This window comes from Macrobrachium rosenbergii, chromosome 41 (genome assembly GCF_040412425.1).
Source record: "Macrobrachium rosenbergii isolate ZJJX-2024 chromosome 41, ASM4041242v1, whole genome shotgun sequence".
Taxonomy (NCBI): Eukaryota; Metazoa; Arthropoda; class Malacostraca; order Decapoda; family Palaemonidae; genus Macrobrachium; species Macrobrachium rosenbergii.
In genome coordinates, this window is record NC_089781.1 from 8092029 (window position 1) to 8116671 (window position 24643).

The following is a 24643-nucleotide window of genomic DNA, read 5'->3' on the forward strand; positions in this document are numbered from 1 at the left end:
TATAAGCATTTTTAGAGGGGTGTGTCTGAAACATTAACCCTTAAGGGACGAGCTAAATATATACAGTATCAAACAGGCCCCCTGACCAGGCACATTTTAAGGTTGGCCAGTTTAAGAAAATACACTTCAATGGAAAGAGGAAGATGCACATGGCATAAGAAAAAAAAGATTATAAAAATTTTTCCCTACCTTCCATGGGAAGTTGAAAGTGACTATTTACAACCCCTTGTAAAAAGGTGCTAATTTTACCAAGTTATACTTGTTTTTTCCAATAATTTTTTTTTGCTTTATTTTGTAAAATAATTATAGCTCACTACAGTTGCCATAAGTCATTTATGGACCATTGAAGTGCTATGAACATCTTTCCCGCTAAATTCATCCAAATCGTATGGTGTGTAATATTAATATTCATGTGAGTTAGCTAGTCCATCACTCAAAACCTGTTATAGATCCTGTCCATTAAGGGTTAAAATACTAACCAGTTATAAGCATTGTTAGAGGGGGATATGTACCAACTTAACGTGGATTTTCACTTAACGCAGGTGGTTGTGGTACCTCACCCCCGTGATTACGGGGAACATATTGTAATTGCATTATTTTTATAAATTATCAAGTGGAATAATTTTTAGTTTTATGTCCATTTGTATAAACCCGCAGATGATTTGCATACAGTACATTAGAAATATAAAGATAATTCTAAGTTTAGTTGGCCATACGTGTAAAATACGTTATAATAATACATCACACTACATCGTGAGTTAGATTCAAGTCACTTAACGTGGCGAAAAAGGACTACAGTAAACCCCCCGTATTCGCGTTCTCATGATTCGCAGACTCACACATTCGCGGATTTCTCTGTGGAACATATCTAGCCATTATTCGCGGAAAATCCGCCCATTCGCGGTATTTTTCAATGAGAAATATTTACTAATTACTGTATTTTCATATAATTTTTGTGAATAAATGCACTTTTTGTGATAAAACTATTAAAATACTCAGGTATAAGCCTTTTTACAGGGTTTTTCTTCTGTTTAACCCTCTAACGCCGAGCCTCTATTTACAAAAACGTCTCCCGTATGCCGGCGGCGTTCGGGAGTTAGCTCCGAAGCGGAAAAAAAGTTTTTTTCAAAAAATCACAGCACGCTTAGTTTTTAAGATTAAGAGTTCACTTTTGGCTCATTTTTTTTGTCATTGCCTGAAGTTTAGTATGCAACCATCAGAAATGAAAAAAAATATCATTATCATATATAAATATTGAAATATATGACAGCGCAAAAAAAAATTTTCATATATAATTTTATACAAATCGCTCTGTGAGCAAAACGGTTAAAGCTAACGGGTTATTTTTTTCTTTGTATTGTACACTAAATTTCGATGATTTTGGTATATAACAAATTGTAAAACAATCAAAGCAACACAGAGAAAATATTATCACAAAATGATGCATGAATTCGTAACGAGCGGACATAAAAAAATGTTTTTTTAAAAATTCACCATAAATCGAAATATTGTGCTAGAGACTTCCCGTTTGTTGAAAAATGAAGCTAATTGATTGAATATTACTAGACTGTAAGTGTTTCAGCTTACAATTGCAGTTTTCGTCCATTTCGGTCGAGTTAAAGTACACCGAAGGTTGAATTTTTTCTATTTATCGTGATTTATATGAAAATATTTCAAAACATAAAAGCTACAACCATGAGTTATTTTCTGTTGTATTCTACATGAAATTGCGCACATTTTCATATATAAAAGTTTATGTAACGACTAATATAAAATGGTGCAAACATTACGACAACGTGACGAAAGAATTTCCGAGATGTTCGGCCGAGTTACCGCGCGGACGTAAGGAAAATGTTTTTTTCAAAAATTCACCATAAATCGAAATATTGTGCTAGAGACTTCCAATTTATTGCAAAATGAAGGTGAATGATTGAATATTACTAGAATGTAAGAGTTTTAGCTTACAATTGCGTTTTTCGACCATTTCGGTCGAGTTAAAGTTGACCGAAGGTTGAAATTTTGGCAGTTATCGTGATTTGTGAAAATATTTCAAAACTGATAAAAGCTACAACCATGAGTTATTTTCTGATGTATTCTACATGAAATTGCGCACATTTTCATATATAAAAGTTTATGTAACGACTAATGTAAAACGATGCAAACATTACGACAACGTGAAAGGATTTCTGAGATGTTGGCCGAGTTACCGCGGCGTAGGCGTAAGGAAAAAGTTTTTTTTTTCAGAAATTCACCATAAATCGAAATATTGTGCTAGAGACTTCCAGTTTGTTGCAAAATGAAGGTACATGATTGAATATTACTAGAATGTTAGGGGTTTAGCTTATAATTGCGTTTTTTTACCATTTTGGTCGAGTTAAAGTTGACTGAAGGTTGAAATTTTGGCAGTTATCGTGATTTATATGAAAATATTTCAAAACTGATAAAAGCTACAACCATGAGTTATTTTCTGTTGTATTCTACATGAAATTGCGCACATTTTCATATATAAAAGTTTATGTAACGACTAATGTAAAACGATGCAAACATTACGACAACGTGTGAAAGGATTTCTGAGATGTTCGGCCGAGTTACGCAGCGAGGCGTAAGGAAAAAGTTTTTTTTTTTTTCAGAAATTCACCATAAATCGAAATATTGTGCTAGAGACTTCCAGTTTGTTGCAAAAAGAAGGTACATGATTGAATATTACTAGAATGTTAGGGGTTTAGCTTATAATTGCGTTTTTTTACCATTTTGGTAGAGTTAAAGTTGACCGAAGGTTGAAATTTTGGCAGTTATCGTGATTTATATGAAAATATTTCAAAACTGATAAAAGCTACAACCATGAGTTATTTTCTGTTGTATTCTACATGAAATTGCGCACATTTCCATATATAAAACTTTATGTAACGACTAATATAAAACGGTGCAAACATTACGACAACGTGACGAAAGAATTTCTGGCGTGGACGTAAGGAAAAAGTTTTTTCAAAAATTCGCCATAAATCGAAATATCGTGCTAGAGACTCCCAATTTGTTGCAAAATGAAGGTAAATGATTGAATATTACTAGAATGTACAAGTTTTAGCTTACAATTGCGTTTTTCGACCATTTCGGTCGAGTCAAAGTTGACCGAAGGTTGAAATTTTGGCAGTTATCGTGAATGATATGAAAATATTTCAAAACTGATAAAAGCTACAACCATGGGTTGTATTTTGTTGTATTTTACATGAAATTGCGCACATTTTCATATATAAAAATTTATGTAATTTCTAATATAAAAGTGAAAAAATTACGACAAAATGATGAAAGAATTTCTGAAATTTTCGGCCGAGTTACTGCGCGGACGTAAGGAAAAAGTTTTTTCAAAAATTCACCATAAATCGAAATATTGTGCTAGAGACTTCCAATTTTGCAAAATGAAGGTATATGATTGAATATTACTAGAATGTAAGAGTTTTAGCTTACAATTGCGTTTTTCGACCATTTCGGTCGAGTCAAATTTGACCGAAAGTTGAAATTTTTTGTAGTCGACGTACGGTACGTCCACTCGGCACCCAACAGACAATTTTAGTCGACGTATGATACGTCCAGTCGGCGTTTAAGGGTTAAACTATCAAAATGGGCAGTTCTAAGTGTTTTTAGAGGGGTTTTAAATATTTGCAGATTTTAGCTATTCGCGGGGGGTGTGGTACGCATCCCCTGCGAATACAGGGGGTTCACTTTAGAGCCAAATAAGCCTTTCAAAAAATTACCTAGATACCTATAAACCCCACAATGGTGCTCATACATGTACAAGTAAGTTATATAAAACAGGTTTGACAATGGAAAACCCTATTTTTGGTAGCTGTTTTGAGTCCTCACAGAAGTTACTCTTATGGTCCCACCAGGGACCCATAAAACACACCAAGAAATATTATAAAACTCTCTTATAGTTGACCTTGGCCAGATTAGTGCCTTTGATTTGAAAGAATGACTGAGTATAAAAGGACTTAAGGCAAGAGGGTTCTTTCCCTTGCCTACAGAGATTACCCAGTTTTCCCTTCACCCTTTTCACACAGGTGACAACAGTGCGTAAGTCATCCAAATACCCATTACTGTGCTTGCCAGGTCTTTGAAAGAAAAAACTTGCCACAAATTCCCATACCTTTTAATCAGAGAAAGTGAGTGGTTTTGAGGGCTCACAGTGGCTATCAAAAATAGGTTTTTCCTTTGCCATAACCTGTTTTTTGATAGGATAACCACTGTTCAAGGAAACTTATAACACTGGGGGGTCACTGAACGTTGTGGCAGACAACCTGAGTCACCGGGGTCAATTGCTGGGGACAGAATTCATTTTGCTCCAAGGGTGTTGCACGACGTCTTCTGCCACAGCCAAGGGATCTGGAATGACTGAACAAAATACCTCTAGTTTTTTTGTTGTATCTTATCACAAAAAGTCTACTGTTGGCCTTCCCCACAGATGAAAAAGCCTTTCCGCTACCTCCTGATGTAGTGACCACTCTGTCCTTGACCCCGACACCTCAGCTTGTCTGCCACAACGTTCCTCTTGCCTGGAGAGTATCTAGCTGAGAGATCCAGCGAGTGAGTGACCACCCACTGGTGCAATTGTACTGTCAATATGTGACAAACCTATTTAACACTAAACAGCTTCCTAGCTTTATTTTTTTACTGCTCATCCATTTCCCAAATGATCTACTTTCATGATAATGCACAGTACCATAATCAGTGTTAACGTCTTACTTGTTTTAACAGAAGCAGAGGTAGAGGTAAACTAAAGAGTGCCAGTCAATGAATTCATCTTCAGCAAAAGGAAGTGAAAACAGAAAATGTGAGCTATGCACTGCTAAACACTAAAGGAGAATCAACCAAATCACAGTTGAAACCTATAAAATCCAAAGGAAGAACTAAGACAGAAGAAAACTGCAATCTACGGATGATGACGGTGAGGCAGAAAATGACAGAGGTGGTGACATACCACGGAATGTCAGCAATGATGTCACAGAATGCCGGTAGTAAGTACTGGTCAGCTGGGTGGGGAGGGTAGAGGGGTCTTGCACAACATCACCAAGGAACCATGACAACAGCCAGAGCCATCTGAACAACACTTACAAGGCAACTGCCAAAAAGTGAGAGCTGTTCTATCACCATACTAATTCACTCTACATAAATAAGCGAGGGAAGAGGAAGAACCGCCATTACAAAGTGACAAATATGGGGCAATTGAGGGGGGAGAAACTCGGGAAGAGGGGGAGGGTTATTGTCTGCTCGGAGAACAATACAGGGTGAGTAAATGATAACAGAAGAATTGATGCTCACTCAGAACTACAGAAGTAAATGTAATACGTCTGTATCCCTAAATAACTCTACCAATTCTCATGCATCACTACAACTCTATCCAAAACAGATGATACTTAAGCCGTTGAACAAGAGCGCTAAATTACCAAATAACTCCTTCGGAGAATGCATCGAATTGAAGCCGAAGACGGTTGAGAGAGGTGGTGAAAGGTACAGACCTTGGTCCTGAGACATGCCATGGTTCCCTGTCTATGGAGAACACCAATGGACCCAGGGCAGTCCAGAGAGCAGGCTACAGACAGATGCCAAGGCTCAGACACCACCTCTCTCACAAGGGAAAAAAAAAAAAAAAGGTGGGGGGGGGATCTTCGCCTTAATTCATACTGTCAAATTTCTAACCATAATAAGAATTTCTCAATTACCTACTATTTTTCTCCTAAACCACATACGAAGCAGAGGTACAGGAGAAAATCAGCGAGAAATAGCCAACGTTATTACTAACACTGATTCACACCGTCTCCACAGACATGGCGTGAAGAATTCTGACAATCGTAAATATTCTAAAGCCACCTGGTGGGAAACAGGTGATTACGGAGACAGTCCTTGTGGGTTACCCATGTGTTATTTTGTTTTTAATTTTGAATGCTGGTCGCACCTAATGGCACAGAGATATAAGCTACCTTTAACAGAAGGGAAGATTCATAAAAAAAAAAATTACAAAGTATAACCTTGATCTTGATGTTGAGATAGATAGAATACAGCATTTAGGCCAAAGGCCAAGCACTGGAACCTATGATGTCATTCAGTGCTGAAAGGGGAATTGACAATAAAAAGGTCTGAAAGGTGTAACAGGAGGAAAACCTCGCAGTTGCACTATTAATCAATTGTTAGGAGAGGGTGGAAAGTAAGATGGAAGAAAGAGAATATGAAAAGAGGTACAGTAAAAGGGATGAAAGGGACACTGCAAAAGAACCCTAAGTGCACTGACAGCACTAAAAGCCCTCCTGGAAAGGAGTTATAATTTTGAGGTACCAACATTTTTAATGTTGTTCAAGCAGTGGTATTGTCATTACGGTATTGAAAAAGCAACATGTCAGCATGTCCTACTCGATGGTTAATAAGGTTCAAACTAACAGGCCTTGAATATTCAAACATGTCTTGACTTACCATGTAAACAATAGTGAAAGAAAGTTTATATCATTCATATAAACTGAGGCCCAATTTTGTACCCATGGCATATGAAACTGCCAAGCTGAGCAAATATAAAGCTTCAGTGATGGTTAGGAATCATTATGGAAAAATAAAAGTTTTATTATATTGTCATAAGTACTCTTTTTACAGCTCTCTCTTTTTTCTTCCTTTTCTGTAATTTCGATTTTACCTTTGTTACTGCTTCAGCAAACATTTGATCTTCTGACCTTTGCTCCATTCTATTTGAGAGATGGCGTAATCCAGCAAGATTAAAGCCAACCATGTCCTGAAAATAGCAACTCATCAGTAAAATTAAGTTAACCAAAAGTAAAATCTTCTTACTGAAAAAAATATCAACCTCCACAATACTGTGATGGACAATTAATTTTATCCAAAAATGAAAATCAAAAACAAAACAACATTTATGAATGCCACTTTTAATAAGCTCAAAGAATCTCCACAGAAACTTTACAATTTCTTCCAAAACAATCATATATTCTGTAACATGTAAGCATACATAATTATCAATAAATACATAAGTAAAAATGAAAATAAACACTAGACAGTGTGCTTCAGAGTGCCTACAAGCAAATGAAACTGAATCCAAGATTGGGAGGCCATGGAAAAGGGACTAGAGCATAGTCCACGAACTGACAAAATTGGTTTTAAGGTCACTATTCATCATAAGGCAAGGGAAGTAAATGTGGCCCTTGAGAAAACTCAGCAGTCACAAAAAGAAGTCACGTTATCCCAATCAATAAGTACGACATAACAGAAGAATGGATGTTGACCAAACCAGCTTACCCAAGCTGATAATTAGCCAGGAAACTTATGAAATGAGATACAAGATACTAGTCACAGTACTGCTTTTGATGTCTGTACAATACGAACGACATTGTGCATACTCTTCAGACTTAAACCTTGCTGAGTAAAATTTGTTCATTACCATATCAAATAAAGGGGCAGAGAATTACCATTTATTTATGCAGTGGATCAAGTAGACTAGTTTCACTTGTGTATTCTATGGAAGAGCACTCTATGTATCTTGTGGCTGAGGAAACACCCAAAAAAAGCTCCTAATCTTGAATGGAACCAATCTAACTTTTTATGCTCTACGTCCAATTAGTCTGCTGTTCTCCTTCTACAAGAACCATGATTTTTGTATTGCCTGTGTCCACATTACTTATGAACAAAATTTCTTTCGGTGGCAAAAATCTGAAGAGCAAACTGAGTCCTCTTCTCAGCCAGGGGACTCAAAAACAAGCTTCATTGATAATCTGTTGTCTTCAAGTTGTCCCATTCACAAAATGACATTGAGATATGTTGTTCCTGCTCCTGTATATCCTGATATCCTGTTAATCTGAGTTCCAAGCCTTTTTAATTATTAGCAGGTTCCGTGTCTAACTATGATAAGGTATTATTGTCACAATCCAATTGTTTCAAGTTTATAAAATATATGGATGAACCTGGTACATGATTGCTACTATGGTCTGCTAATTGGGTGAAGTTATTTCCACAATTACAAAAAGTCAAGTGGTTCTCAAACTTCCACAGGTAAGATTCAGTTCCCCATAAGGACAAGTACAAAATAAATCTTCCGATTTTATGGTCAAACATCACTTTGTGTGCATTATTTTTGGATAAAAGGAAAAATTCTTAATTGTGTACTTGTAATATAACATGATGGTCAGGATTACAATTACATAATTAAGAATCCATTCATCTCCCATCTTCAACCAAAACACTGTCTTTATTACATATACCATGTTTTGTGTAATAAAGACCTATGTTATTATATAACATATTTTTATATAAATCTGTGCATCATAAAATAGCCTATAACTGTGTGGGACACATCCAGGTAAACAGCAAAAGTTTCAAAAGGAACAATTCCACCCCTCAACCTCAGCTAACTCCCTATTATTTCATGTCCTTATCAATGCTCCTTATTCTACTGGGCCAATCTCTGTCAGAGAGAATAGGTAAAGGTGGAGGCATATGAGTTTATGATGAATGGGTTTGTACAAAAACTTGTTTTATTGTTAAAATACTTTATCACATACCTCTTCTCAACTTAATCCCTAGTAGGGGTCACTTTTTTTTAACAAGCCTTCTCCAGCTGTATCTAACATGAATGCCACATTCCATGACTGGTTTTGGCAGATGTTTTACAGACAGATACCCTTCCTGACTCCAACCCTCCCCAGTTATCCACGCCTGAATCCTATTTAAGAGGGGGATGAAGCAAGATGGTAGATGTACAGTAGCTGCTAGAAGTCACACAGAAGGAAAGAAGACGGGAGTTGGGAAGTGCTTCCATGCTTAAAGATATGCATCAGAATAATCTCCAGACATTAGATACTCTCACAAGGAATGGGTCTGCCTTTGAAGACCAAAAATAGACATCCACTGGCATAAAGCAGTAAATTCAGATAAAAACACCCTCATGGCTAAATGCCTGACAGGGGAAAATGAAGTGTGAAATGACTGCTGAAACCCCATAGTCATAAATTTCAGGCTGCAATGAGAGCAAATCTATTAAATATCAAAGAGCAAAGAAAAAACATCATTGGAGCATGGCCTTAGTCCAGATCTAATCTTAGTCCAGATTCCTATCCATAGGATATCACAGCACAAGTCCAAGATAGAACTGCAACAGCCAAGAAGAAACATTCTCAACCAAATGCTATCCTGATGGTCTATATGCCAGAACAATTGAGGGCCAGAAGGATCAATGAACACCGTCCATCAAAGACATGCTTGGAAAGCTCTCACATGTTATGGAGGATACATCTACAGACCCTTGGAAGGTAGTGCATGAAAACTGCATCCTACATGTCAAAGAGTCAGTCTGGCTACCAATCAAGAGGAAACAAGAGGCCATATGAGGACTAATAATTGGCACCAACAAATTTAGAGTAGCCCAAGGTGATCTTAAACAAGGCCCAAAGGGTCCTAAAAAAGTGACATCCAACAAGAGAATTGCAAGGACAACCAGACAGGCAGTTCAGAACCAAGGTCAAGCCCTAACTTGGAAATCTACAAGAATTGCAGTAACAGATTACTGACACTGAATGTTCCATTACACAAGGCCATGCTGATAGCGGGACTGGCAAAAGGCAGTTCAAGAATTAATAGCTGAGAGAGATGGGCAAATCATAATCATAATGGCAAACAGGCACTCAGGAGTAAAGTTCCCTCAGCACTGAGGAAGAATAGCTATAATACTACAATAACTCTAAATAAAAACTCATGTACTATCATTATCTGTTTGAGGTATTATGGGGAATATAACACCTCTACTTAACACACAAATGTCTTGCTTACCTTCAAATTATTTAGTTTCATAGGTAAGATTCTTGCCAAAGCATGAATAATGGGTGCTGCTTTAGCAGAAGCTATAAGTTGGGGCAAGTTTATCCTGCAAGCCAAAACCAAAATCCTTCCAACAAGTTCAATTTCCCAACTGCGTTCTAAGAGACTCTTCAGCACAACCAAGAGTTCCAAAATACGATCTAGGGGCAACATGATGATTGCTTCTTCCAGTTCACTGTATAAGAAATAAAACAAAAGCATAATTTGTACCATATCAATCCACAAATCACATTTTTGTACATATAGGACAGAATGATGGTGACTCATGTTTATCAATGTGCTACCTACTTAATCTTGCCAATTTACCACATCCTGTGCATAGTGCCACTGAAATAGGCCGATTACCAACATTTAACGCAATAAACCTCAACATCTGCTGAGTAATCCTCTCTAATACAATAAATTTCATCAATAGCCAATTCATCCATCCCCAATCACTCTTATGCCCTAAGCTGATGGCAGTGGAAATTTATACGTTAATAACTACTGGCTTATTGAACTCTTAATGAAGTGCATTGTGGCCATAGTGAAATGTCCAAGAAAAAATGTTAGTCACACATTTAAATTACTACAAAGTCTGAGATGTGAGATATGAAAGTTGACACTGTTTGCAAAGGTTGGCAATGAATCATTGGCAGCTGGATCTTATTTGTTAAAATGTCTTACTACTCTGTGATCAGGCAGGAAGAAGCTCATACAAGTATTTTTGAGTATTATACATGACAAAACCCTGTAATGACAGATAAAAATAATATAACTGATACACAGGTTTCTTAAGATAGAATTTGGCTGACTAAAGGCCACAAATCACATATTGGGGTAGGTTTGGTGATAAAAGCATTTATAAGAACTGTGACAGATTCTGAAATATTGAGGAACACTGTTTTATGTACAAAATATGATGTAAAGCCCCAAGTGTGTCATATCTAGTGTTGTGGAAACTGAAGAGGTTAATAAATACTTAATGGCAAAAATTCATCACACTAATGTATTATTCAATAGTGTTCCTTACCTTGACTTTACTTTCCTTAGTACTTCCAAAACAAACTTCAGGGGATCTGAAGTGTGATATACATGCATCATTAACTGATGTGGTATGACAGATGGTCCTCCTTCCAGCTGCTCACGGTAGATAATCAATGCTTCTATGATCATATCCACCTATTAAAAGAGATAATTTAAAAACTTTTATGGACACAGTGAGCTAGCTTAATCCAACAATTTCTTATCGTATGCAATAAGAAAAGAAACTTTCTCCTCATTGTACTATATTCAGTGTGCTTGGAGATTTGTTAAATTCAGATGTTTAGCAAACTAGCAGGCACTGGAATGGAATACATACTTCAAGTACATACATTCCTCATTTAATAACAGTTTTGTTCCTAAGACTTGGCTGGTAATTTAATTGTTTGATAAGCAAGGTGCTGCCCTTACCAATATTTCAAGCATAGAGTATTGGTAGTGGATTTGTGTCTACCATCCTTAGATACTGGTTTACTGTTACCTTTGTACCGTTTACAACAATTTTTTTTATTTTCAAATGTTATATAGTAGTGTACTGTATAGTGCAACGCAGTACTCTCTCTCTCTCTCTAGTACAGTATTTTTATTAAAATTTATTCAATGCAGTACAGTACTTCACTTAATACATAGTGCTACATATATACATATATATATATATATATTTTTTTTTTTTCAATGTGTATAGGGTACAGTATATAGAATGGATTGGCAGGTCATTCTGGAACAAACTGTACTGTGAGCACTGGAGCCCACACAACCACTATGAAACAGCTAACTAGACAGTATACATAACATGTACATAAATAAAGATAAAATCCACGAAGGAAAGGGAAACACTAGAGTGCTGTAGGGCCTTTCGACTCTTTCGTCCTTTACTAAGTAAAGGATGAAAGAGTCAAAAGGCCTCGCAGCACTCCAGTTTTCCCTTTCCTTCGTGGATTTTATCTTTATTTATATATTCATCACGTTCCATATTTTTGTGATTCAGTTATACATAACGTACATATATATAAAAAAGAGCAAATGTTTCAACCAATTTCAAAAGAGCAAATATATCAACCAATTTCAAAAGTTCATTATACTGCATACATATAACACCATGACAACATATTCAAAGTAGAAATTAAAAACTGTAATGATACAGTAATACCTAAGAAATAAGGGATTAAGGTAATACTGAACAGGATTGTGATAAGAACTTCAGATGAAGAGTTGAATAATGTAACTATGAAATTATGTACAAATTTCTACTCACAGCTCTTTCAGTATGATGAGTTGTTGTAGAGGGCCGAACTGCCTGAGAGGAGTTTTCTCCTACTACTAATGGTCTCTGAGTTGCTAAATTTCCCCCTTTCTCTTCTTCCTCTCTTCTCCGCTCTTCTTCTCTTTCGTCTTCAAGGATCAATGGTTCATTTGTACGCTGCCATAACCGTAAAGAATGATCTTGTCCACCAGTTACAACCCAAGCACCTTTTGGGCATATGGCCAAACATCTGTAAATTTCAAAATCATAAGATTCATTCTATGCAAGTTACAAAATAACCTTGTTCATTGCATTTAAACTAGAGTTGCCATTTTTTACCACCAAAGTTCCCAGGACAGTTTATCCCCTTAAGCAATTAACAAAATTTCCTGACTGCCAATCATGACTAACCTAACCCATTTTAATGAACTTAGGCTTGGATTGAAGTACCATCTATAAAATGAAGTTTTCATGATAAAACTGATATTGTAATACCTACCTGAACACCTGAATTCGCCTTTAATCCCACTAGCTCGAACAACTCTCAATTACCCATCCCACTAGTGGGAATTTTAACAGCCAGCATTACCAATACTGCAGGTAAAATCTTGTCACTTGAGCTACCATAACAAACGGTTGGCAACGCTGACACAGGTGTGCGCCAACACGCCCCATTTTCGTCATTTGCTTTATTCAAGGTGATTAACAACATTTACGTGGAGGAGGGATCAATTCTATTGCACACCCCTTTGACAACCGCAGAGATGGTAGCTCACCAGTCTGCTCTGCATAAGATATCTGTTTAGTCATATACTCACCATATCAATCAATGCTTTCAGTGAAGAGACATGTTAGAGATTACTTTGATTGACAGTCAGGTCAGTACTCTCGGTCCGTCGACCTCCCATGTGGCTCTTCAGAACCTCTCATGTATGGAGGAGAATGAGGCAGAGTGCAGAGCCGCTGTCCTACCGGGAGAATCATCTAAGTTTGCAGCACACCCCCTTTTTACAACCGCAGAGATGGCAGCTCACCGATCTGCTCTGCATAGGATATCTATTCAGTTATACACTCGCCTTATCAATCGATGATTTTGGTGACGAGACATGCTGGAGAGTACTTTGATCGCCAGTCAGGTCCGTACTGTCTCGGTCATCGACCTCCCATGTGGTTCTTCAGAACTTCTCATGTATGGAAGAGTACGATGAACCTCCCATGTGGCTATTCAGAGCCTCTCATGTATGGGGGGGAAATGAAGCAGTGTGCCAAGCCGCTGACCGTCCGCCAGTAGGTTGTGGATCAGGCCTGACAACCGACAAGCAAAGAAGTATCTCAGCGCCGACGAAAGAGCCTAGCCTACTAGAGCATCCCCTGGACTCTCGTAGGGAAACTATCAAAGACTAAGATACTTAAAACGTACTAAACCTAAGTTCATGTGATTATACTATCACTGTTGCCTAAGAATTCTAAAGACTAAAAGGAATTCTTCTATCTGGTTAACCTAAGAATCTTGACACTAAGTGAATACCACCTAAGCTAAATGAACACACCCTAGGTGATAGACTTCGCTGCTACACGTGGACTAAGAGAATAACCCTCCGAACCTCCGCACTAAGTGAATACCACCTCAGCTAATTGAATGCACCTAGATAGTAGACTTTGCCTCTACACGCGATGAGGCGAATCAAACGTCTCTTAATGAAGTGGACATACTCCGAATACTGTGCGGTCGGGGAAATACAGAGCTGAAGACGACAAAGAGAACCCAGAGAAGCCTGGGAAATCACCCCCCTCCGAAAGTAACTAATGGCATTCTTTGACAGCGGACAGGAAGGATTCCACTTAGTGACAAGAAGTGTATGTGGAAGAGGATGGAGTTTCTCAGCCTTTGATAAATAGACTTCAATGCTTGCACCGGACAAAAGGCATTTCCGCTGGATGGCCGGTAACGAACACTTGCAGATAAAGAACTTTAAACGAACTAGGCAGAGTTTTAGCCTCTGACACTGCCTTCGCCATAAATTCCGGAAGAAAGAAAAATACGTATGTATCATTTCTCGCATAGGAACACGACCTAGAAACTGCCTCAGGCTTGCCCAACTTTCTAGTTGAAGCTAAAGCCGTAAGAAAAAGCAAATTCTTAGTCAGTGTCTTAACATTATAGCTTCAATGGGTTCAAAGGCAGGAAAACGCAAGAAAAATACTGAAGTACTTCCGACAAGTCCCACGGAGGTGCCTGAGTCGGCAAGACAGGATGTTCAATCTTAAAAGAACCTAATAAATCATCGATTATCTTACTACTAGAGATTTTAGGAAGGTGGAAACTAATTGTACCACTAAGCGTTGAGCAGTAGTCAGCAATAGCCGAATACGAAAGACCCTTGACTTTCCGAAGGAATAAAAGAAATTTAGCTACTTGGCTATGGAAGGTCTAAAGATGGAAAGACCTTCCTTATGACACTAACTTCTATAATTTGTCTAGCTGAACCTGGTAAGGCTTACGGGTTGACTTTCTCAAGCTGAAAGAAAGCTGTCTAGCCACAGCTTTAGGGAGTCCAGACTGTCTAGCTGCTCTCTCTACAGTCGTCCTGCAACTAGGTACACCACACGAGGGTTTGGATGACAATGGTGAGAATGCGGTTGTTTGAGAAGAACTTTCGCATGGGTAGGGACATCGGAACTTCCATAAGGAGCTCTAGGAGTTCCAGAAACCAGGTGCGTTAGGGCCAGCAGGGAGCTTTTAGAGTCATAGATATCTTGACACTCTCCCACAATTTCCTTATTACCCAATGAATGAGACCAGATGGAGGAAAAGCATACACCCGCATGTGATTCCAATTCGTAACGTCACATCGGTGCCTATCAACATGGGGACCACCATTGGTGAGAAATAAACCGGAAGATGATGGTTTAATCACGTCGCGAATAAGTCCGCAGTTGCTGGCCACTTCCGGAGAACCTGACATATTACTTCTTGAGCCAAAGTCCACTCTCCCCCCAATACCTGACGGGAGCGACTTAGCGAATTGGCTAGTACGTTGAGACTCTCCGATATAAATTGGAGAAGAAGAGACAATTTTAGTTTTTCGCACCCTCTCAGGACTCTCTGTGCTATAGTATTGAGTTCTGGTGATCCCGTCCCCCACCCCCTAGAGTTCTTCAGATACGACCCATGCTGTTATGCTGTTGCTAAACATAGCCACTACTCTGTTGCGCACTAGGACTGAAAACAACTGAGGGCTTCCTTTACAGCCTTGATTCCCGAAGATTTATGGACTCCTCTCATTCCCGAACCCCCCCCCGAGACCCGAGGCCTGGGTTTCCTCCAAGGTTGTTCCCCAACCTTGATCTGAGGCATCTGTGCACAGATGAATGTCGGGAAGAGGGGAGTCGATAGACATTCCCGGTGTCAGATGCACTTCTGACCACCACAGACAATCCAACAGGCATGAATCGCTGCCGACTATACTTGCATTCTCGTTGCAGAGGTCCCAGCGATTCCTGAGACATACCTGAAGAGAGTGCATCCGGAGACGAGACCCTGGAATTGAAAGAGAGAGACATTCTCCCTAAGAGGCTTCTCCAAGCTGGTACTGGCTGTTCCCTATTGAACAGGAACCCTTCTACCTGCTGAAGGACCGACTGGATCCTCTCCAGGGTTGGGAAAACCCTCAAAGGAGAGAGAGAATCCTCCTACCTGAATGGGTTAAAGATTCCTTAAGAATTCCCTCGCTCTTACTAGCTCCTCTAGAGAGGAGACAAGGATCAATCAATCGTAAACCTGACAGCATCCAGAGAGAGTGCACAAGAGCCTCAGTCTGATTACGCAACACATCCTCCAAAGCACCTGCTTCCCTAAGAGAAGTCCCTATGAGCTGAGATGACGCCAGAGACCTAGACAGGATTGCCTCAACCGATTCGTTGACACCTGACACCTGCCAAAGGATTACTTCAAACTGCGTAAATCTTCTTGTGAGGAGAGAGAAGAGAAGAGTCCTGTCTATTAGAAGCCACTACCAACGCTAAACGACTGTCCGCCTCCTCCAAAGCCTGTCTAACCTGATTGAACCAAACCAGCCAACACGAAAAAGAAGCAAGAGCTGGCTTAGTGGCCATAAAGGCCTCAGAAAGCAGATTGAATTGACAAAATCGGGAGGTCTGGAGGTCTTGCTTGAGGGTACGAAGAAGTAACATACTCAAGCATGTGTCTGTAATCGTTACTGCTGGCAAGAGGACATTCTAAGCCCGCCGGAATCTCCTGCACCTCCAGATAAGAATCCTGTTCCACAATGTCCGAATGGTCTAAGACTGATGAAGGAGGAGGAACTGAACAAAACCCAAACAACGATGAAGCGGATCACCCTAACCAGAATGCTCAACACCCACACCTAATCGGGTGCCCGGAGCTGAATCCGCATAGTTGAACCCGCCAGGAAGAAGAGAAGGCTGAACCAAGAAAACCCGGAGCCGATTTCCCATTATTACCAAGGGGAAGACGAGTGAGAGTAGTCAAACCCACATTGCTCAACCCTGGGGGAGGATGCGCAAATGAAACCACTTGTGGAGGGACGGAAGAAGATGAAGAAGAAGGAGGGAGACTGAAAGAGGTAGAAGCTACCCTCAGAGTTACTGCCATGGAAAATGCAGGCGATGAAAGCCATAGACCACTCAGAGAAGGTACCGCAAGCCCTGCCAAAACCGCAGAGCGCAAACCCGAACTGGAAGCGACAGGCAAACCCCGTGAAATACCTGATAGTACCGGAACAGCAGCTTGAAGCGTAAGCAAGGGGTTGCACATACCCAAAGGGATGGAACATGAAACGGATGCGGCCAAATTCTGCCGAAACTGCGTTATCACCTGTCCGGAAGCCCCTTCTATCGGAGAAGACTGTACTGAGGAAGGAAAGGTGGGAGACAGAGGAATAGCCGACGTATAAAAAAGTTACCTGAGAAGAGGAAAGCCAAAAGTCGATGAACGAGGGAAAACGGAAGATGTGGAAGCCGCAGGAAAGACTGGAGGAAAAGAGGCCGAAGAGAAGACTGAAAAGAGGAGCAGCAGAGAATGTGGGAGCAGGAAATGAAGTGACAGCTAACCCAACTGTACTGAGGAAGGAAAGGCAGGAGACAGAGGAACAGCAGACACATAAAAAAAGCTTACCTGAGAAGAGGAAAATTTCCAAGAGTTGAACGAGGGAAAACGGAAGATGCGGAAGCCGCAGGAAAGACCGGAGCAGAAGAAGAGGAGACCGAAGAGGAGACTGAAAAAGGAGCGACAGAGAATGTGGGAGCAGGAGATGAAGCGAAAGATAACCCAGAAGAAACCTTAGAACGAAGGGACAAAAGGTACACTGAATCCACCCTCCCCCTCGATAACCCTGAAACATATCCGACATGAATTCTGGACACTACTGGACACCAGAATCTGCCTTACTACATGGAGTAGAAAAACAAAGAAGGGGGAAACTACAGTAGAAGATTCAGGAACAGTCGGAAGTGAATTAGGAGTTAGAGCAGAAGGATTCTGCACCACCGGAACTGAAACATTGACTTGAGACTTTGAGCCAGACCGAGAAGAAGTGATCAAGGCAAAACTTTTGCTGGAGCAAAAAAAAAAAAAAACTCGAACCCAAAACTGGAACCTGTCCAGGAGAATGACTCTGCACCTTTACTACCCTTTCCTCACTACCTAACCCAGACCTATCCTCCTTTATCACACCTAGATCTTGATCCTGACTATCAATATTAAATTTATCAATACTACAAGGGGGTTTGGGTGGGAATCCTTCACTGCCTGCTCCGCGTCAAGGGGGCCGGAGAACCTACCCACTCGGATGCTCTGCAGTTCTCCATTACCCTCAGCAACCGTTAGGGCTGTTTCTGGAACAGGCAGGGGAGCTGAAAAGGAAGAAGGATTAGACATCCTAACACTACTACTATCCTTATCTGAGAAATGTTAAAAAGACTAGCTATTAAACTTTCCATACTACTTGCAATCCTATCCTCTATCTGTTTGACTACCTCTGAACTTGTTAAATCCATCAACTGATCTGTAGCAAAAGCATGAGATACTTGATGCAGCGAAGAATCTGACTGACGTTAGCTGCCCTTACTAGCCAAAGACTTGCGATGACGAATGTAATCCTCCATCTCTTGTGCCTTCCAATCGGAACATTCATCACAATGAGTCTACACATCACACTTAACCTTCCTACACACCTGACAGAATATCTATCGTATCTCACGGTACTTATCCGTCTCTTGCAGGAAGAAGCAATGAGTGCCAGCGTCCACCATCGTAGGGGCAGTCGAGGTCAACGTCGAAGCCGATGGAGCAGTAATAGAAGATGAAAAAGTCCATGATGAACAATCGAGACGGGAAACCAGCGAGTCCAAATCCAGAAGACGTTCCATGTTGAAGATATCCAGAAACCTCGCACTACAGAAGGAAACAACCTTCCAGCAGCATGAACAAAAAGCAATTGATGAAAATGGGGCGTGTTGGCGCACACCTGTGTCAGCATTGCCAAATGTTTGTTATGGTAGCTCAAGTGACAAGATTTTACCTGCAGCGTTGGTTATGTTGGCTGTTAAAATTCCCACTAGTGGGATTAAGGGCGAATTCAGGTGTTCAGGGAGTGTATTGCAATACTATATTTTATAAAAACATTAATAAGCGACCAGTACACTGACTTGCATGAATCTGTGAATATATCTTTTAAAGAATACCAATGGGAAATATTTTTGCAAGATAACCATTTTTGCAAGATAACCTTTCAACAAAACTTGTAAGTTGCAAACAACTGTAAAACACTAAACAGTGTAGTAATTTTAACCCCCCCCATTACACACACATGCACACACACCCACACACAAAGCCTTTACAGTATAATGTTCATTGTATACAAATTAACCTTCATAAAGTAATTATTATTATTCTTGAAAATTAAATTTATTGCTGTTCACAAGTCAGTATTTGTATCTTCCACTGAGTACATTTGAAGTGTAGTTATAGGAAAGAAAAGAGAAGACAGATTTCCTCTTATTATTTGCATGACTGTTTTTCCTTTTTAATGTATAGAGATATATTACCAGCAATACTAAATTTTATACTATCACTAACAATAATTAACTTAATGGATGACAACCACCCCCTTGGCATATAAATAGTACCTAATTTGTTACCTTGTAATAATAATTATGTATAATGAACCAATTCAAGATTAGGAAGAATAAAAGGACCCTTAAAATTTCACAAAACTCATACTAGTAAATAATAGAAAGCATTAAAGTAGAGACAATGCTGGACACAAATGTACAAGGGTGCACATACACTATATATGTACAAGTCTTGCACCATCCATCACTGTACCTAGTTCTATAAACTACAGGGTAAATACATAGAGCAGTAATCAACTTCTCAATACATCTGTAACAAAAACATTACGTAAATACAAGTTTAAATATATGTGCATCATTAAATAATACAATTAAAGTTTATAAAAATTTTTATAAATACAGTAGTTAACTACCACTATCATATCCACTACTACAGTATATTGCATTGGTATATACAAACCACATCCTCATATATAATAATAGTAATAGTCATAATAGTTAAGGTAGTTATATATCAAATATATAAGAGAACATTAATAATAAATTTCTTAGACATTTGAAAAATTAACCCTCTCGCACTTACGGGGGTTCCCTTAGCGCTACCCGGTACATGACTTATGCCGTGCAGGGAAGAGTGGGGCTCGCGTGGAAAAGTTTCTTTGTAAAAATCGATACGTCCAAACTATAACTGATATAGTTTCTGGTTTGTTTTAAGATGTCAGCAATAATAAATAATAAAAAAGACATGATGAACATGAAATTTTTAAGGAAAATAGTAGATATTTTTTTAAATAATCATGAAAACTATAATAATTAAGTTTGAGGAGTTTATTTTATACGTAAATTGTGTGGAAATGTTTGAAATTTCACGTGAAAGCAATCACTTTGCTATAAATTTGTTTGCTAATTAGCTGTTACCGATTAAAAAGAGCAAATTTTTTACGGAGTGCAATTACCAGATTTTCCAACCTACTTATGTTGATGTTTCATATCATATCTAAGTAAGAAATAAAGATAAAAAAAAATAAAGGTGGCACTAGAAAGCTGAAAAAATTTCCTATAAAACGCAAAAAATAAAGATAAATGTGTTTTTAGAATAAAACTGAGAAATTATCGTTAGACTATGGACAATTTTTTTCTTTTTCTAAAAAAATACGGCAACAATTACTATATATAAACGTTGATATTTTTACATTTTGCTGTTCAGCATGATAAAGTACAAAGAATGGCCGTTCGAATGATATATAATACATGCACAATGAAGTTATTTACAGATGCACAACCAGGGGTACAAAAAATTATCTACGCATGCATAAATTATGGTGAACTAATGTTCAATGTGTGTATATATATATATATATATATATATATATATATATATATATATATATATATATATATATATATATATATATATATATATATATATATATATATATATACACTTTAACATTTTTCATAATTACTTGGTAATAAATAATGCTAGAAAAAGTTAAAACTGCAATGGGAAGCTGAATAAATTTCATATACATATATATTACCTAAAATCAATAGGTGTTACCAGTAAATAATTGAGCAAATAAGGCTCAAAGACGTAAGTTTTGTTTTTTCACTTAAAGTCAATTGTTCATTAAAGATTTTTATATAGAAACGTTGATATTTTTACATTTTGCTGTTCAGCACAATAGAGTACAGAGAATGGCCGTGCGAATGATATATAATACATACACACTGAAGTTATTTACAGATGCACAAACAGGCGCACAAAAAATGATTCACGCACTTGTAAACCCTAGGCCAAACTGCGCGGCTCGACTGGGTTCTTGAGTGCTCATATTTTCGCTTACATTTTTTGTAATTACAGTACTCGGTAATGAATAACGCTAAGAAAAGAGTGAAAATTGCAATGGAAAGCTGAATAAATTTTCTATAAATAGCCCACATAAAAGCAATAAGTGTTCCCAGAAAAAATTGAGCAATTGAAGCTGAAAGACAGAAATGTTGTTGAAAACAGAAATATATGTAAAAAAAGTAAATTCTTCCTATTTATCTAATCGAAAAACACTTGAAATATTACTCAAAATACTCAACAATCACTTGCAAACACTTTTATAACAATAGCAAAAGCGAAAGCACTTCACAAACGCAGACAAATGATGACAAAGCAAAAAAACTGAGAGTGCTAAAAAGACGTGCTGAACTCAGTCAAATTAGGAGGTGCAGTGCTTTAGTTGGGGGAGTACTGTGGTGCATGCGTGATACCTATCGGTTTCCTGTTTACATTTTCTTGTAGGTCCAAGATCTGCCCAGGCAATGGTGCTGTCCTCGTTTTCTTCGGATGACTCCTTTTTTTTTTTATGAATTTCCCCCAAAAATAACTTACTGATGACGCAGAAATTGCGTCATCAGAGTACTTACAGCAAAAAATTTATTAACCAGAGGGTTAATCAAATGGTGTAACATGGTATAACTTGACATCAAAATTAATTCATGTATGATACGCGACTTCTTACATTAAAATTTGTAATTAGTTTTTAAGCACTCATGTTGAAATTTATTATCAAGTAGTTTATTAACAAACAGTTGCCAAGAAGAAACCAAATCCACACCATTCATACAAACATTTGCAAATCTAAGAAACTGCCAGCATATAACTCCACAGTCATATTCAGTGGTGTATACAATAAAAAGTAGGCAGTCTGAAGTGTTTCAACATTAAAATTTTTTCTTTATCATAAACTTTAGTTATAAATTTGTTATTAATACTGTCAAATCAATATCTAGGAAGATCCTAGTTTTACAAACTAATATCAAATAAAATGTCGTTTACTAAGTAATACTAGATTATCAAACTATGTCTATGTATTTTCATATCTAATTCTACCTTCTAAGGAATTATTTAGCAAACTTTAGATTCATTGAAATATATATATAAATTAGAAATGTTAGGCCTGTAATTAGCACCCATAGGGTACCTATTTTTTTTATATAAATTTTATCATTAAATTCAAGATAGTTGTTGTTAAAACCTGTATCAAATTTGAGTATTTTAACAAATTTCATTTTATTACTAGTTTTATTTTTTTATATATATTTCTAAATCAGAGTGAATATACAGTACAGGTTGACCATCACTAATCCAGCATCACTGGGACCTGGAGGGTGCCGGATTAGCCATTTTACCGGATTAGCCATTTATTAGGCTAGAATACACGAAACCCTGTAGCTAAGCATATTACCTTAGAATTAAAATATCCCATAAATGAGTACAAGTTGGATAATAAAGAAAAGACAATTATCAAATAGAGGTAATGCTCAAGTTATGATAGTTCAACTTACGATATTTCGAGTTTACGATTATGATGGGGTTAGCAATTAATACCGGTACGAAAATATTTAGGAAATATTTTTAGAATTCGTGCAGGCGCAGGCAGCAGGTACAATCAGGCAGCGAGAGAGACCAACTTACAATAGAAAAACTTTTTTTCTTCCATCTCTTTATTCCATCTGCTAGTTAAAAAAAGTAATAGAGTATGATAAAAGCATTGTTAGTAACGTTATACTCTTGCAAAAATGCGCACAGCCATAAACAACTGAATGGGAAACTGTTGTTTTGCTAATAATCGTATCGGATAACAACTGTTTTGCTTGTATTTCAACCATCGTACGGTAATACAAAATTGCCGTAGTTATGTTACAAATGACGTTAAGTACTGTACAATAGGACTGATATATTTTTTACACTATACCCTTATTCGCTTTGGAGAAAAGATCGGCAGGGAACTATACTGCTACAGTAACTTGAAGCTCTAAGTTGTAGCTGAAGCTGAGAAAACAATGTTCAAGCTGCTAATGACTATAAATTATCGTGCATCGGGAACATGGATGAAACTTGACCATAAATAAAACTGGAGAGAATGTATTTTAATCAAAACTACTGGGCATGAAAGAATACAAATTACTACTGTTTTCAAGCAGATAAAAGATAAATACGTAAAGCTCGTATTATGATGAAATCAAGAGAAACTAGCGAACGGAATCTTGATTTTTTTTTTACACAAAACAAACATGACCCCAAAACGGCCAGCCGTGATTTATGAACGTCATATATTAACGAAAAAAATAGCTAAATTAATTTCACAAACTAAACGTATTTAAGTTATATTTCGACTTAAAACACTTCGCAGTATAACGAAAAATATCCGTGTCCCAAATATCCATATTCATTTACGCTAACTAGAAGCAAGAAAAGCGCTTTGAACTTAGTTAAATGCGGTGAAATTAACACCGCGATACCGATTCCCAAAACAAAACATTGATCGCAATTTATAATACAATTGGAAACAATGTAGTAAAGCATAACTTTTTAAAAGATCCATGAAAAAGATGCACATTTGTTATGTTGATGTTTGTATCATACTGTTAATATGTGCACAGAGTTCAGTATAATGTAGGCTAGGCTACCAGTGTGTTGATGAAGCACACTGCGCTACCAAATCGAAGCGGCCGGCGAGCGAGTTAGCGCAGCGACCCGGAAAATTTGAAAATTAGTGCGGAAACATTGGAGATTACTCTAGCCGAAACTTGTGCCGGATTACTGATTGTTCCGGACTACTGATTGCTGGATTAGTGATGGTCAACCTGTACTGTATTTGGTATATAGTTCTAAAATAAAAAAATGGAAGCATAAAATTACCAGGGCCAGAGGATTACTATTATATGAGTAAATCAATTCTAGTATTTTAATATTTTTAATGATCCTGTTATTTTCATCTGTATTATCTGAAATAAATTATAAATTTAATTTCTACATTAATGAAATTTACTTAGCTTGTTATTTATCCAGATTTAGTAGGGCTTGCATGAAATTTTGGTATAGATAGCATATACATGAAGGTAAATTATATGAAGAAAGTATCACTTTATATAAGGTAGTATCATATTCCTTCTGAATAGCCTTAATTATTTGTTTCAAACAATGGTACAAGTTATTTGGAGCATTATTAATTATATACTGTATAGAGTACATTAATGTAATAAAACAAACAAGGGCTTGAATGGAAGAGCAATGCTGACAGGAAGAACTCTGATTGCAGTAAGGTTACACTTAAGCGAGGAAAACTGCAAAACAAAACAGAATCTATTTGCAGTAAGCTTGCAAGCTCCCTTCTTAAGGGAAGCTCAGGTAGGATAACTCACACAATATCCAAGTGGATCACAAAGCATACAGTGCAAGAAATATCACTGAAAAGAACATCAGCCACAGCACATGGGAACAAGGGGCAAGGACACAAATCGACAGTAACAAACTGGAGATAAGACACAGTGTAACAAGCTGAAAAATTCTGGAGAGAAAGGCAGCACATCCACCCTCTAAGATGGTGAACAGTACTACTAAGA

General features: G+C 37.8%; 1 protein-coding gene across 1 annotated transcript in view; it reads right to left on the reverse strand.

Moving 5' to 3' along the window:
* Nucleotides 1-6590: 6590 nt before the first annotated feature.
* The window catches only part of LOC136826604 (WD repeat-containing protein 3), a 107798-nt gene continuing 89745 nt past the window's right edge, over nt 6591-24643 (reverse strand). The window contains exons 16-19 of the mRNA XM_067083841.1: nt 12140-12377; nt 10874-11022; nt 9814-10036; nt 6591-6772 (exon numbers count right to left, since the gene is read on the reverse strand). Coding sequence (XP_066939942.1) covers nt 6608-6772; nt 9814-10036; nt 10874-11022; nt 12140-12377 — 775 coding nt within the window. The 3' untranslated portion in view covers nt 6591-6607. The remainder of the gene's footprint in view (nt 6773-9813; nt 10037-10873; nt 11023-12139; nt 12378-24643) is intronic.